Source organism: Trichoderma asperellum, chromosome 1, assembly GCF_020647865.1.
Source record: "Trichoderma asperellum chromosome 1, complete sequence".
Classification (NCBI taxonomy): domain Eukaryota; kingdom Fungi; phylum Ascomycota; class Sordariomycetes; order Hypocreales; family Hypocreaceae; genus Trichoderma; species Trichoderma asperellum.
The window spans coordinates 2013774-2028096 of NC_089415.1; the positions used below are offsets into that span (position 1 = coordinate 2013774).

The following is a 14323-nucleotide window of genomic DNA, read 5'->3' on the forward strand; positions in this document are numbered from 1 at the left end:
GTCAATTGCCGTATCTTCAGTCGTTGTCCCTCATTGCCCTAATAAGCTTGCTCTTTGCTGATCCTTGCCTGGCAGCTATGAGCTCGCCGCCAGAGACAGCAGGAGCTGTCAGCAACATCTAAGCCGTCTGTATCATCATTAGAAAACTCTCCTATGAAGCAGCTACTAATACTATCCAGCGCTCGTACCTAATATTGTCTGCCAGTACATACAGGCAGTGCTCGGTCCGCAATATAGACACATAGGACTAATGCATACCTAGGCACTATCGCGCAATCAATACATGCACCACCAAAAGCGGCACGGCCCTCGATGCGGGGACGTTGGATGCGGGTCTTGATCGATCGCATCGGCGCAAATCAAGCGTCGGACTAAGTTCTGGGACGGAGATGCTGACATGCTGGCTATCTCGATTTTGATTTTGGGCCAATAATGCAGAGGTGTAAGCGCTCATCTTTGCCTGTGTTTATAGATAAAGATCTTACATATCAACGACGGCTCAACCCGGCCCTGGGCAAAGGTGTCACAAATGATAAAGCCCCTGCAGCTGTGAGAGCGAGAGGGGCTGTAGGCACTCTATGAGATCATGCAATCTAGACAGCTGCTGGTGATACTACATACATACATGCCCTTACTAGACTACCTGTGTTGCTATCAGGTACCTATGCAGCCACTCATCCGACCAGCTGAAGCTGCAACGTACTTGTTATGGAGTACAGCAGCGGTGGTGGTTGCCAGCTCCACCCTGCTTCTTTTTATGCCAAGCACTTTTGTTACGTACAAGCGGCACGAGCGAAGCGGCCTCTGATACGACGCTGAAGCCGGGCTCAGAAGGTCTAACAAGAGCCTTCGTTTGCAGAATCACGACCACCGTGCGTTCATATCGGTCGACAAGTACGTTCAAGTTCCAATCCGCACCTAGGTACAGTATCTACATGTATATACGAGAAAACAACGGGTAGCTACAGCTCCGCATCAGCACGGTACAGCGTACGCTTGCAATACGCTCGCAGCCTAGACAGATTTCTCTGTTATGAGCTAACTATTTTATGTTGCACCGCATAACTGACCATCTCATACTCGGTCTAGTGCCGTTACTCTATCCATACTACAAGAGGATGTGGGCAAACAACGAGCAAATTGCCGACTCAGCCTTGAAAATTACGGCACGAGTTGTGGCCCTCAGACAGCGGCTGAGACAAGCCCATGCAGTATTCTGTAAGTACATGTATTCACTCTACTGACAGCCAGCAAAAACCTGGTAGTCTGGGACCTCCCACACCTCTCTCTCAGTTTCCCACTGGTCCAGTCTACTATACCCTGACGCCTTTTTCGCCGACGTTGAGTGAGGAGGCGGCCACTTCCTCGTCTTCCTCCACAGCGGCTACATCTTTATCGTCATTCACGCCCATCTCGCCCTCCCACCCATGCTCGATCAGATAGGCCTTGAACTTTTCGTCTTGCACGGCCAAGTCTTCGCCAGTGACATTGGGCACAAAGAAGTAGGTGACCAAGACGCCGACAACGCCACAGATGGCGGCGATGATGAAGGTCCACCGCTTGCCCAAGTTGTTCTGGATAGGAGTAAAGGCCTGCGTTCCCACGGCGGCACCAGTCTTTCCCAGAGCTGCGCTGAGGCCGTAAAATGTTCCTCTTACACTCGTAGCATAACTTTCCGAACTCAAAAGGCCCAGCATATCTCCGGGCCCGAAGTTTCCAGAGCTCTGCATTAGGCCGTAAAAGACCACAAAGAGGGGAATGATCTTGGTAATCTTGTCGTAGGCACAGCCGATGATGAGGCCAAAGATGAGGTAGCCGGAGAAGCCAAGCATCATGATGTTTTTTCTCCCTACTTTATCGCAAAGCACCGCGCCGAGAAAGACGCCGGGCAGAGCAATGGCCCCCAGCAAGAGCTGCCACTCAGCCGTGCTTCGTAGCGTGTCTCCATGCGTGTCCACCACGGACGAGATGATGGTGCCGGAGAAGACTCCGTTGGGAAAAGTGACAAAGTCGTAGAGGAACCAGGCACCGCAAGTGCCAATCAGCGTCTTCCAGTAGTAGCGGAGGGCAAGGCCGTAGGGCACACGGCGCCGGATGGCACTCTTGCGGTACAGCTTGGACGTGACCATCTTGACTCGGAAGTAGAAGACGGACAACGGAAGCAGGATGCCAATGCCGAAGCATACTCGCCATACTGTCGACAGATGATCCTCGCCAGCGGCCGAAAGCACAATCAGGAAGATGGACACAGCCAGGGGACCGCCGAGGCTGAGAGGTAGGTTCGTTACAAGTATAAAGACTGTGCCGCGCTTTTCCAGGACTCTTTCGTTTGCAGCTTCGGAGGATGATGTGCTTGCAGCCGGATACTCGCCGCCTTGTTGTTTGTAAGTTCCGTGTTAGTCACGATGGTCTACGCCCATTCTGCACGGCGTGTAAGTGGATATCTTACCAACACCAAATCCCACAATGCCTCGTGCAACTGTCAGCATCCAGAACATCCCCAAAGGAGTGACTCCGTGAGCAGCAGTGGCCAAGATGCCTCCGAGAACAATCAATAGCGTGGTGAGTACGATTGCCGTCTTTCGCCCAAGATAGTCGCATGTGAGGCCGATACAGAGTTGGCCCAAAATGGCCCCTACGAGCAAACTGTTGGATACGCGAGTACTAACGACAGATGTATACTGAGCAGGATATTCTTTCTTAAAAAGAACATTACTCATTGTCATTAAGTTGTTTTGATCTGCGAATGGTTGTCTCTATTAGCGAGAGCAGAATCATGGAGCTAATTGTTTACCCACATCCATCTGAGATTAGAGCAGCACCGGCTGCGATCTATTGGCCATGACACTGTTAGCATTACTGCTACTAAACGGCCTTTTTTTTTTTTTTTTTTCTTTGTGAATTATACAACGCAATGTTCTTTCATATACGGAGTATGGAGCTGATGGATGAGTCTTGGTTGAATGGTGATAACCTACAATGGTAAAGATAGCAGACAGCGACTGGCGCTTCTTGATTCTCTCATCGGCGACAGCAACAACAGCAGCAGCATCTCCATCTCCATCTGCACCCTTGAGGCTGTTGCTACCTCCCTGCGTTAGCACCGCAACGGGCGACTTTTCAGCTTGGCCAAGCTCGGCAGTCATATTGGGCATGCAGCAAGCTTATTGACGCGATGATCCCAAAGGCGGCACACAAGGTGGCATTTTCTGTGCCGCGGACGGTTCCGAGACAGATAGATATATAAGGCACATGCAGCAATGCCTCGACCGCTCACCTCCCATTTTGGTCCAACGGTGAAGCAACACGATGTGGTAATGGCAGCGTTGCTAGCAGGGTTTTCATTGCCCTTCTTGGATCTATCCTAGCTTCTTCTGACCGAAACGAAGCATGAACTTTTGTTTTCGCTCCCCTCTTCTAACGCGGTTGCGGGTAAAGAGCCAATACCGCGCATCTGTTTGTGCATGTGCCACCGAGGTGGAGCAGAATCCGGCTGTCGGATGCCGATCTATAGACTAAACGGGCCTCTCCTCACGTTTGTTAGAATGAATAAAAGGATTCGGTGAAAGGCGGCCGAAGTACATGTATTTGTTACGCACGTGGACCTGCCATTACCGAGTTAGAGCTCTAGAGGATCCATCGTCGTATGTAGTATATGGCGCCGGCATACCTATATAGTACTAAAGGCTGTGGATACTGGTAGTCATGTAAGCATTAATGGGCATGGTCTATCTGCATAGTATAATGTTAGTCTATCGAATTGGAAGAGTCTTGATAGCTTGACAACGTGCTCCGGGACTTGCAGCAACTACTATAGTTGTTAGATGTTCCTACTTTCAATCTATTATCTATATGTGTACTAAATCCGGCGGGTATTTCCTTGTTTGTGCAATTCGCACAAGTGATGAGACTCAACTTGTTTGGGACACTAATGCTTTCTCTCGATTCTTAGCTCAGCAAAGCTCAAAGAGGAAAAAAAAAAAAAAAAAAAAAAAAAAGAAGAAGAGCTAATAAAGATACGACAAGCGGTGAACAGAGAAACAAGAAATCGCATAGGCGCATTTTTGTGACTAACAACTCAAGAGATGCGCTTCTAGAATTGTATTGGAGACTGCAACTACCCTGGATCCAGGCACAACGCACTAGGCTGCCGTCTTTAAAGTACTCCGTACATAGCAGGGAATTGTTACTCAATACCCCAGTTTTATGATCCAGCACCCCAGCTGTACTAAGTAGGTACCTACCTAGGTACCTACGCACCTTCAATCTTCTCCCACGTAGTATTGAACCTTCCTTCTCACATCCGCTGTATTGCGAGAGACTGACAAAATATTGCCGGATCATAGTTAACCATGAACAAACCTCATACTCGAAAAGTTTCCTCCTCTTCCTCCGAGCACACGCCCATAGGTTAAAAAGGCTATAACAATGAAATTCAACTGGCAATACGATGATTCTGCCCAAGAGGTGCCTGTTTCAATTAAAAATTTTATTACTATCGGCTCCGACTTTTTACTAGGTAGCTAAAGTTAAAAACTTCTACTTCTACTACTTCTACTACTTCTACTACTTCTACTACTTCTACTACTTCTACTACTTCTACTACTTCCACTACTTCTACTACTTCTACATTTATACTTGTACTTTTTTCAGGTCCACTATATTTCGATTAAATATTTTTCTACTTGGTTGATTGCTTTGCTAGGTGACGGCCAAGTTGCTGGATAGTAAAACCGGGGTGCTGAATCATAATTCCCTTATAATATGGAGAAGAGCAAGGCGCATTTTCAATAGTGGGGTTTTCTGTCGCCGGTTGACTCAGCCATGTTTGTCATGGAGGGGCAATTCCTCCAACTCTTTACGGGAGTTGCAATCCGCAGAGTCCGTGACGATACTTAATCGCACATCAACACGTTCTTTACAGTCTGATTTTCTCCGGCTTTGATACTCGGAAATAGTATTTCGACTTATAGCCTCAGCAAAATCCCAGGGCCAGGGCACTGCACAATGGCGCAAAACTCAACAGACGAGCTCTTGCGACGGCCGCTCTATGGTAAGCTTCAGTCTGCTTTGCATCGCTGCTTTTCTTTAGCTATTCATCAGCTCGCAACGCGTCGCACAACGCCCGTTTCTGCTTCACCGACGCCGTCTTTTCTGTGAACTGTCTGCTAAAAGCTGCGACTCGTGCTTAGTCTACGATCTGCCGCCCGAGAGCCTCGGAGGCTTGACGCTCAAGCCAGACGCAGATGCCATCGCCGCTGCCGAAGCCACGACGCCTCCCAGACAGACCTCGGAAGCCTCGCCCGATGGTATCGCCGGTTCACAAACGTGTTCTCTGTGCAAGCTGTCCTTTGTTACTGTGCTCGACCAGCGCAGCCACATCAAGTCCGATTTGCACCACTACAACCTCAAGCAGAAGCTGCGAGGGCAGAGCCTCGTGACGGAAGCCGAATTCGAAAAGCTGATAGAGACCCTGGATGAGTCGCTCTCAGGCTCCGACTCGGAAGATACGGAGGAGGACGAGGACGAAGGACGCCAAGAGTCTACGCTGACGGCGCTGCTCAAGAAGCAGGCAAGATTAACAGAGAAGCGAAATAACAACGATGGCGGCGATGACGACGAAGTTGCAGGCCGGCCGGGCAAAGGAAAGCCGCCGCTGATATGGTTCAGCTCGCCTTTGCTTCCAGAGAATACATACTTTGGCATATATCGAGCCATATTCTCCGACGAAGAGCAGAGACAGCCGGATTTGGTGGACGTCATCAGGAAGAAGCAGCTCGAGCCCATAGCGATGCCAAAGCCCGCCAAAGACGGAACTCTGCCGCCCGTCGCATACAAGGGACCACATTTCTTCCTTTGCATGATTGGAGGCGGACACTTTGCTGCCATGGTCGTCTCTCTGGCCCCGCGATCCGGAAAGGCAGGCAGCACGACGATGAACAGGGAGGCCACGGTCCTCGCCCACAAGACCTTTCACAGATACACAACACGACGGAAACAGGGTGGCTCTCAGTCGGCCAATGACAATGCCAAGGGAAAGGCGCACTCTGTCGGCTCCTCATTGCGTCGATATAACGAGACTGCCTTGGTCGAGGATATTCGGGCTCTGCTCCGCGATTGGAAGGGCCTTTTGGACACTTCAGAGCTGCTATTCATTAGAGCAACAGGAACGACAAACAGAAGAACATTGTTTGGCCCGTATGAAGGACAGGTTCTCCAGGCAAACGATGCCAGAATGCGGGGATTCCCCTTTAGCACCAGGAGAGCAACTCAGAATGAGCTTATGCGATCCTTTATTGAGTTGACTCGACTAAAAGTACGCGAGATCGTCCCAACAAAGGCCGAACCGAAAGACTTAGACAAGGCGACACAAAACAAGGCCTCCCCTAAGCCGGTGAAACCAGCCCTGTCAGAGGAGGAAGAAACAGCACTTCTCCATACGTCACAGCTACAAGCCTTTGTACGGCGGTCCAAGTTACCGGCACTCTTATCATATCTCACAAAGAATGATCTTAGCCCAGACTTTGAATTCTACCCTCCTGAGCAAAACTACCACACTCCACGTGTCCTACACTATGCGGCTTCGCAGAACTCTGCGCCGTTAGTTTTGGGTCTTCTTACACGAGCTGGAGCAAATCCGCTACATAAGAATGCAGATGGGAAAACGGCCTTTGAGCTTGCTGGAGACCGACCTACACGCGATGCCTTTAGAGTAGCACGAGCCGAGCTGAGCGAAGCAAAGTGGGATTGGGACAGTGCCAAAGTGCCGCCAGCCATGACGAAGAGCGAGGCCGATCGTCGCGATGAGCGAGAAAAGCAGGAGGCGGACAAGAAGGAGTCAGATCGGCGGAAGGCCGAGGAGGAGAGACTTCGCGTTGAAGGTCCAAAGGTCTCAGATACAAAGGCAAAGAACAAGACTGCCGGCATGGCATCTATAATTGCAAAGACACCGCAAGAGCGCAGGGAAGAGGAAGCTAGGGGATTGACGCCCGAGATGAAGATGAGGCTGGAGAGAGAGAGGAGGGCGCGTGCGGCGGAAGAGAGGATAAAGAGGTTACAAAGCGGTAATTAAAGAAATAAAAAAGAAGAAGTGGGATTTACGAAAGTGAAAGAAATGTTGAAAGCTTTTGGATTGGGATAGACTTAAAGGCAGAGAGGGACGCAATTTCATGCTATGTAATTATAATGAAGGGCCAAGATGTGCCATAACTTGAACATACTCTGTAGTATTAGAAAAGCGATATTATTTGGGTTCCGACTTGAACACAGTTCACTACGAGAATGGAACAAATGGACTATTGAAAACACTTGACGGGCTCAAGATGTTGCCAACAAACGTCCTCACTCTTTTCTTTTTTTCTTTCCTATTTCTTCCGTCCCCCTTATCCCAATGGCATGGTACCTCTCAACGGCAACCAACTGTGTTCATTCCTATCATGGCAATGCAATCATCGCTCTAGCCAGATGGAGAGCTTTCCTTGTTCGCGTCCTTGTCCCAAAGAAGGTATACAAACATCGATCCAACGTTGAGACTAACTGCGCCGGAAGACCTTATCGTCTCAATATCCTTGCATCCGAAATTAAACAGTCTTCTGCTTCCCGTCGCCGTGGCGCTGGTAGTATCATTTCTGCACAGACGCGTCTAAAACGAGTTGTTGCTACGACCATATAGAATAGGTTAGGTGTTGGCTCGATCTATCGTCTAATTTCGCTATCGAGTTCGCGTGACTGCTCTTCCTGCCTCGAACTGGAGGAAAATGGCAATTAGATCGGGCATCCGTTCGACTAACCGCCAAGCTCTAGTTGTTGCGAATGAGTCTAGATGGATCTAGCGAATGGTTTACTATTCGATTTAGTAGTTAGACCTTGTAAATACTATACCAACGGCCAAGATCATCCCGCATCGGATTAGCCATCCGAGTATTACAAGGTTCACGGTAACGCCTCACAAGTCTTACGCGCCAAATATACAAGCTTCTCGACGCCGTCACTACGCAACCGAGCGCCACAGCGAGCCTTGTGGCCCCTTTTTCCTTCTTTTATTTTTAAATTCCAGGCTGCTGTTCAACGGCTGCCCCAGGGATAGGCGAATGCAATTCAATCTGCTGGTTAAGATCCTCCAACGCTAGGGTAGGGGGCTGGGATCTATAAATATGCAGGCCCAAATCCGAGGACATGTATTCGGACCCGGTCGAGTGGGGTGTCCTGAGCGGGGAGGGAAAAAAAAAAGCAAATAAAACACTGGTGGTACTAATAGGCGTCCTGGGTATAGACAGATACAGGCATATACGTCACCGAGAGTCGTGTAGTTTGGACGTGGGAAAGCCTGTGCTGTGTCGTAATCTTCAGTTGGAAGCTTTGTCCATGCAACCGTAGAAACGGACCCCAACAGAGCCAAACATCGTGCAGTTGGTGATTTGTGCGACTGACTGCATCAAGGGTCAATGCTCACGTTGGTGCATGATTCCACAGGCGGACCAAAACTGTTTGAGCTGTTATTGACAGTGTTGTTGGTAGGGTGTTCATGTTACCAGATGTAACACTGTATTAAGGCCTTGCGAGGACGGTCGTTACAATCACCCGCAACCGTGTGTGCTTTGCTCATGGGACCAAAACCAGAGTCATCCAACGGCCCGGTGCCTGAACGCTGTTGGCCCTTGGTTGGCTATTTCGTCCTCTCTCGATCTAATCGCCCTGTCCGTCCACGACTGCATTACCCCTGTCTGACTTCTCTGTCAGAGCTTCGGTGTTGCTTCGTTAGGGCCGCCGCTCATCCCCAGCATCAGGTCGTCCATCAATTATCATCGTCATCAAGCTGAGTACGGAGTAGGCATAGCCGTATTGACACACTCTCTCTCTCCACGCCATTGATGCCGCTGACACTGACAGGGTCTTCGGCTCCTCTCAGTTGTAAGCCCTGTCTTCCTTCGACCCATCCGAAACTCCACAACCAGCTGCATCGAAAGCAGTCAGCTTGACCCAGTCGAGCCTAGATCTGGACTGCGGGGACAAAATAAGACCCCCCTGTGCCGTTGCATTGCGGCCGATCAATGCAAGTGGCAGAAAAAGAAATAAGGGGGGACTTGCAGCATGCATTTGTCCTTCGTATTTGTTTCTTTGCTCTCGCGGCGATGGCTGTGACGGCCGATGCAACTGTCCATCGGATGCGGCGTCGCACTGCTAACCAACTCGACACAAGCTGGAGCCGAGGCTACAAGGCTGCTAACCCGTACCCAGCAGGTCGATAATATCTACGTTGACGATAAGGTAGACCAGGTTTGCCATGCCATGCATGGTGAGCTTCATGTCCCCTCCGTCCTTCATCGATAGTTTAGTGCTCCGCATCCAGCCGCACATCCAGGTCTTCTTATATCGGCCCTTTGGCTATACGCGTAGGGCATCGCATCGTACACTAAGATGCCTTTGTAGCCTTGCTTATGTGAAAAGAGAGAGAAAAAAAAGAAAAAAAGAAAAAGAGAAATGTTGGCTCAGGCTTCCTTTGCAGCCGCCAAGCCACAATGCCTCCCGTAGTACAGTACAAGGCCGTATCTTGGCCAATCCCTCTTAACGAAACGACCGTTGCGCACAGACTGGGAAGATCTTGTCTTCCTCGGTTGATGATAGGGTGGAAGCATCCTGAGCCGTTGAGTACGGGCGTAAATTGCGTAGTATTCAGGCACTGCTGCTTCGTATCACCAGCAGAAAGCGCCGTGCTAGGTTCGTTGAATGTGTCCGTCAGGCTAAAATGGAGGAGGCGACGATACGACGCACGAAGCTTGGATCTGCGCCCGTCCTGTCGTACATAGGTAGTAGTATCTGGGAATCATGGGATGAAATTGATGGGACCTGACCAGATAGAATTGCCACTGTAACCTCCATTAAGCGCCTCTGGACTGATCGGAGACGGTGCTGTCAAGCCACACGTAGATTGGCAGCCCACAGAGCAAGCCATAGGAGCGAGATCGCGAGCCGTTGCCGTCTGATTGGCCGGAGTCTGATGCCTTCATATGGAATCTCGCCTGCATCGCCATTGATATTGTTGTTCCAGCTGGTACCTATCACCCATCACCCTGGGCACTTCCACGGTTTGTTACTGCAATGTCGTCTTGTCTGGGTTAGCAGGCTCAATATTACAAGGTTGCTACCTGAGGCAACACGCATAATCTCGTGACCCAGACTCAGTCAACGTCCCGCCAACCTAATTTCTGAATCCCCTCGCACAATTACAGGCTCCGAACGCAGCCACGGTTAGCTGCACTCCAAATGCATGCACGGTTGCTTATCCGGGCCCCCCTGCTCGAATTTCTTCTCGTCTCGCCGTCAGTTGTGCGGATTCCCGGAAGGCGTTAGGCTTCTGGTTGTCTAGCTGTGCTAACCACCACCAACTACTGCTATAGCATCTGCTACGGGCGCCGCATTGCGCTTATCTGGAGAGACTCGCCGGTTAAACGCCTGTATCTGCAGCGTAGGTGGCTACCTATACTGCTCCTCTTCATGCTGCAGCAGAGAAGCAGTACAGTACTGCTGCTACTTGTATAGGTATTGCCAGGGGAGGAGAGGCGGCGGACATAGTCGGTCCCTGCTCAAACCTCGTCATCCGTTCCGGGACGCTGCATACTAACGAAATAAGGGCCACGGTCAACGGTGCGGCCGAGCTCGATCCTGCAGGCTGCAACTAGGTGGTAGCCAACTGCAGGTGCATACAGCATCTACAAGTATGTATGTCCTAACCAACTCAGGGACAGCAAGCCAGACGTCAGTGTTAGTCTGCACTCCCATCGGCGACTACTAATCTAGTACTTGGTCTGCTAGCATGAAACTGCACGTTGAGTTACACGCTACTACTATACGGCGTATAACAGCATAACCAAAGGCTAATGGCTCTTCCGCACGGCGAGCCAAGCTGCAGATGGCGGGCTACAGCTACAGGCTCCCAAACACCAAAAGCCGAGCCGCCTACCGAGAACGAAGGGCGCCACTGGCGTCGACTCCGCTGCTGTTCCTCCCTGGCGTGGGCCAGAGCGAGAACCGCCTCCTCCCATTTTCCACGTGAGCGAGAGCGGCTCCCGCAGCAGTCTCTCCCCTGGTCTCTTCGCTGCTTGCCCAGTCTAGTAATCCTAGCGGGGGCGCTGAGAATCGCTCTCATGCATAGTTTGGTTGCATCCCTGCCTCTGCGAAGCCAATGACAGCGCCGCGGGGCCTTGTCAAATCAACGCCGAGACGCCGTCTAACTCTGCTTTGGGCCTGCAGAGAGTTCCAGAATGGGCTTGGATTGGCCGCGCTGGGACCATGGCGAAGAATTTTAGCACTGGCCCTGCCAACAACAACAGGGACGAGCGCTCGTATAGGCTACCTTGTAGCGGAATCGCATGCATGCCATACATATGTAGTACGCCATGCTACCCAGGAGCAATGCTACGATACTTGCCTGTTCAGGCGTAAAATAGCAGCACGAGAAACTACTTACTACTACTAGTTTGTGGTAGTATATATCCAGTATTCTGCGGTCATGTGCTTGACGCTGCTTGCCGCGGTGCGAGGCAAAGATCGTGCTTGGAGCCATTCAGGCGCCACGGGAAACTATGAGGTGTGGCGGGAAGCTGGGTTGGCTTGGCTATCCGTCCGTCTGTTGGCCTATGGAGTCGTGGATGCGAACTCTTACAAAGAGGAGCTCCCTCTTGCCGGCCCAACCTAACAATGCTACAATCTAGCCGTGCCTTGTCATTCATTGTGCGAGTTCGGGGCTATCAAGACCTGATCCGAGGAAAGCAAACGCTTCGTGTGGTTGCACCCAGATACCTGCTACTAATATGAGATGAGAGCAAGACAAAAAGCTCGGACCCAGGCCACCACGGCTTAAACTACTGCTGGCGATGTGGATGCCAGACGGTCTCAGCGCCCCTGGACGCTTCTGTTTCAAGCCGAAGGCGCCAGATTAGCTTTGCAGGCTATATGATTCAAGTCTTTACCTACAACCATGCTTTGCAAGGCTTAGCCTGGGCATGCCTTCCCCACCTCGCCGAGAGACTTGTCCCGACATTGGATGATGGGAATAACATGGGCATTCGACGGGAATGCAGAGTGGGAAAGTCGCCAACAGATGATACTAATACGCACTTGCCCGTACGGTATTACAGGTACGTATAACAATCCCCCCCCCCCTAACAAAGCCCACGACGCTATGTAGGATTTATGGAGATCTCCATGTGGTGGTTGTCCATTATATTCCTTCTCCATCCTTACTACGGCTTATTAAATCCCCAGTACCCACCGACTCTTGTTACTTTGCAACTCATTTTTCGGTATCTACTTACCAGCAGAAAAGAGAGAGAGAGGGAGGGAGAGATCTCTTACTCTTTCTTCCCTGTGAAGATCTGAAGCAACTTGTTTCTTCTTGCTTCTCTTCACTGTCATCGTTCTCTTTTATCGACCATTTGTTGCTTTCTCTTCCCTTTCTTTATTTTCCAATTTTAAACTCTGATTTCATTCATCCTGCATTTCGCAACCCGGCTGCTTTCTGATCGATTTATTTCATCAACTCCTTGTGGTGATCGATATGCGACGACGATTTCCACCAACACAGCAAGATCATAGACTCCTTTTTTCTTAGTTACTATCCAAGGAGTCAGACTTTGATTCATTTATTTATTCCTTTACCATGCCGGAAGGGGAGCTGCCTATCGAAGGGCAATCGCTCGGCCCTCTGACCTCATCACTCCGCAGCGGTCTTACTGCCATCACAGTGCTATCTTGCATCTCATTCGTTTCCGCAGCAACTCTTTTCATATATCTCACATACAAGATTGTTGCTTGGCAGTTATTCGTGCGGGAAGAAAATGAAGACCGATTCCGATACACACACCGAGGCGAGGGTGAACAAGAAAACCAGCCTCAACAGGACGTTCACCGAGCAGGCCACGAGGCATCGGCTTCTCAACATGCCGCAGATTTCACCCTCGGAATCGACGGCGTTTTTAACTCACCTTCAAGGGAATCTCAAGACGCCTCCGTAAAGGGCGACGCGAACCTTCCCCAGGATCCAGGCCCGCCTATCCGGCCACTGAAAGGCGCGCCAAATCAGTTTCTTATTCTCATTTATAATCTGCTCATTGCCGATCTACATCAATCGATTGCCTTTGCCCTCAACTCGACGTGGATCAATCGAAATGCCATCTTGGTGGACACGAAAACGTGCTGGGCTCAAGGCTTCTTCGTGTCGACCGGGGACTTGTCATCAAGCCTGTTCATCACCCTCATCGCGATACACACATTCTTTTCCGTCGTCAAGGGATATCGGCCATCACAGAGATTGCTGTACTTGTCTATCGGTCTTGTGTGGCTGTTTGTCTATTTCATTTCGACACTGCCCATCGCTATTACAAACAACGGACGTGAGCATGGCGGACTATTTGTTCGAGCCGGTGCCTGGGTATGTTGCCAACATTCTACTGTATCCTTATGTTTTGATAAACATTCCTCTACGACCAGCATTGTTTTGTGCATCTTTGATTTGCTAACGTGTGTATATTCACTCAGTGCTGGATCAACTCTGAATACGAACGTCTCCGTTTGCTCACCCACTATCTATGGATCTTCATTTCTCTTGGCGTGACCAGTGGACTTTACATTGGCATATGGATCTCGCTTCGTAAACAGGCCCGCCGTCGCCGTGCCGCCAACCCAGATGGCAGCACAGATCTTGGGCACCAGTCAGATCACAATCCAGCATTTCTAATCTACCCGGTAATCTACGTCATGTGTACGTTACCACTGGCCACAGAGCGTGTGGCGTCCATGGCTGGAGCCGACATCCCGCTGGGATACTTTTGTTTTGCGGGAGCACTCATCTCCCTCAACGGCTTTTTCGATTGCGTCTTATTCGGAACAACTCGCCATTCCATCATCTTTGCCTCCAAGTACGATCTAGACGCCGCCGATACAGGCGTTGGGACAATTGCCTTTTTGCAAACGCCCAAGGCTCGCCGTTATGGCAACATGATCTGGGTCCAGGGTGGTGAAGGCAGAAGAAGGAGGAAGATGGAGCCCAAGACTACTGGTGGATGGTGGTCATGGCAACGCCTGGCTGAACACTCTTCCAATATCATGAACCAAGAAAAAAGGAGAATACCCCGAGGTTCTAGCCAAGAGTCCCTACGAGGGCCTGGAATCCAAATGGACCTGGTTACAACTGTGGTGGTGGAAGTCGAAGAAGGCAAGGACCGAGATATCAGATTCCCCGATCCAGTCGCAAGCGGCAGCCCCTCGGTCAACAGCACGGAAAGGGACGCCGTTAGCACGAGAAGAGCCATCTAGAAGAAAAAGT

The 14323-nt window shown here is 50.4% G+C and overlaps 4 protein-coding genes across 5 annotated transcripts; 3 read left to right on the forward strand and 1 right to left on the reverse strand.

The window, feature by feature from the left end:
* Nucleotides 1–955: 955 nt before the first annotated feature.
* Nucleotides 956–3365, reverse strand: TrAFT101_000617 (uncharacterized protein). 2 transcript variants are annotated; one of them, XM_024903274.2, is made up of 4 exons: nucleotides 2979–3365; nucleotides 2799–2832; nucleotides 2450–2740; nucleotides 956–2374 (listed from the first exon to the last, which is right to left on the reverse strand). In XM_024903274.2, exons 1-4 carry the CDS (start codon nucleotides 3153–3155, stop codon nucleotides 1314–1316), a joined length of 1563 nt encoding a protein of 520 aa, XP_024764835.2. In that variant the 5' UTR covers nucleotides 3156–3365; the 3' UTR covers nucleotides 956–1313. The 2 variants fall into 2 exon arrangements, with proteins under 2 accessions (XP_024764835.2, XP_065982195.1); XM_066126096.1 differs by lacking the exon at nucleotides 2979–3365 and having other exon boundaries at nucleotides 2799–2951.
* Nucleotides 3366–4364: 999 nt separating this feature from the next.
* On the forward strand, nucleotides 4365–7284 carry TrAFT101_000618 (uncharacterized protein). Its single transcript, XM_024902285.2, has 2 exons — nucleotides 4365–5053; nucleotides 5193–7284. Exons 1-2 carry the CDS (start codon nucleotides 5008–5010, stop codon nucleotides 7070–7072), a joined length of 1926 nt encoding a protein of 641 aa, XP_024764836.2. The 5' UTR covers nucleotides 4365–5007; the 3' UTR covers nucleotides 7073–7284.
* Nucleotides 7285–11509: 4225 nt separating this feature from the next.
* TrAFT101_000619 (uncharacterized protein) lies at nucleotides 11510–11695 on the forward strand (the record flags this gene model as incomplete). Its single annotated transcript, XM_066126097.1, has 1 exon — nucleotides 11510–11695. One exon carries the CDS (start codon nucleotides 11510–11512, stop codon nucleotides 11693–11695), a length of 186 nt encoding a protein of 61 aa, XP_065982196.1.
* A 963-nt stretch (nucleotides 11696–12658) lies between these two features.
* Nucleotides 12659–14313, forward strand: TrAFT101_000620 (uncharacterized protein; the record flags this gene model as incomplete). The annotated part of the gene is made up of 2 exons (XM_024903275.2): nucleotides 12659–13429; nucleotides 13537–14313. 2 exons carry the CDS (start codon nucleotides 12659–12661, stop codon nucleotides 14311–14313), a joined length of 1548 nt encoding a protein of 515 aa, XP_024764837.2.
* Nucleotides 14314–14323: the final 10 nt, after the last annotated feature.

Excerpts from the sequence above, each read along its gene's own strand:
- TrAFT101_000617 (XM_024903274.2), bottom strand. The coding sequence starts at position 3,155 with ATGCCCAATATGACTGCCGAGCTTGGCCAAGCTGAAAAGTCGCCCGTT. Across the intron at positions 2,833-2,978 it reads TGTCTGCTATCTTTACCATT|ATCGCAGCCGGTGCTGCTCT; the intron begins GTAGGTTATCAC and ends CATGGCCAATAG. Across the intron at positions 2,741-2,798 it reads TGCTCTAATCTCAGATGGAT|ATCAAAACAACTTAATGACA; the intron begins GTGGGTAAACAA and ends AACCATTCGCAG.
- TrAFT101_000618 (XM_024902285.2), top strand. The coding sequence starts at position 5,008 with ATGGCGCAAAACTCAACAGACGAGCTCTTGCGACGGCCGCTCTATG. Across the intron at positions 5,054-5,192 it reads CTTGCGACGGCCGCTCTATG|TCTACGATCTGCCGCCCGAG; the intron begins GTAAGCTTCAGT and ends ACTCGTGCTTAG.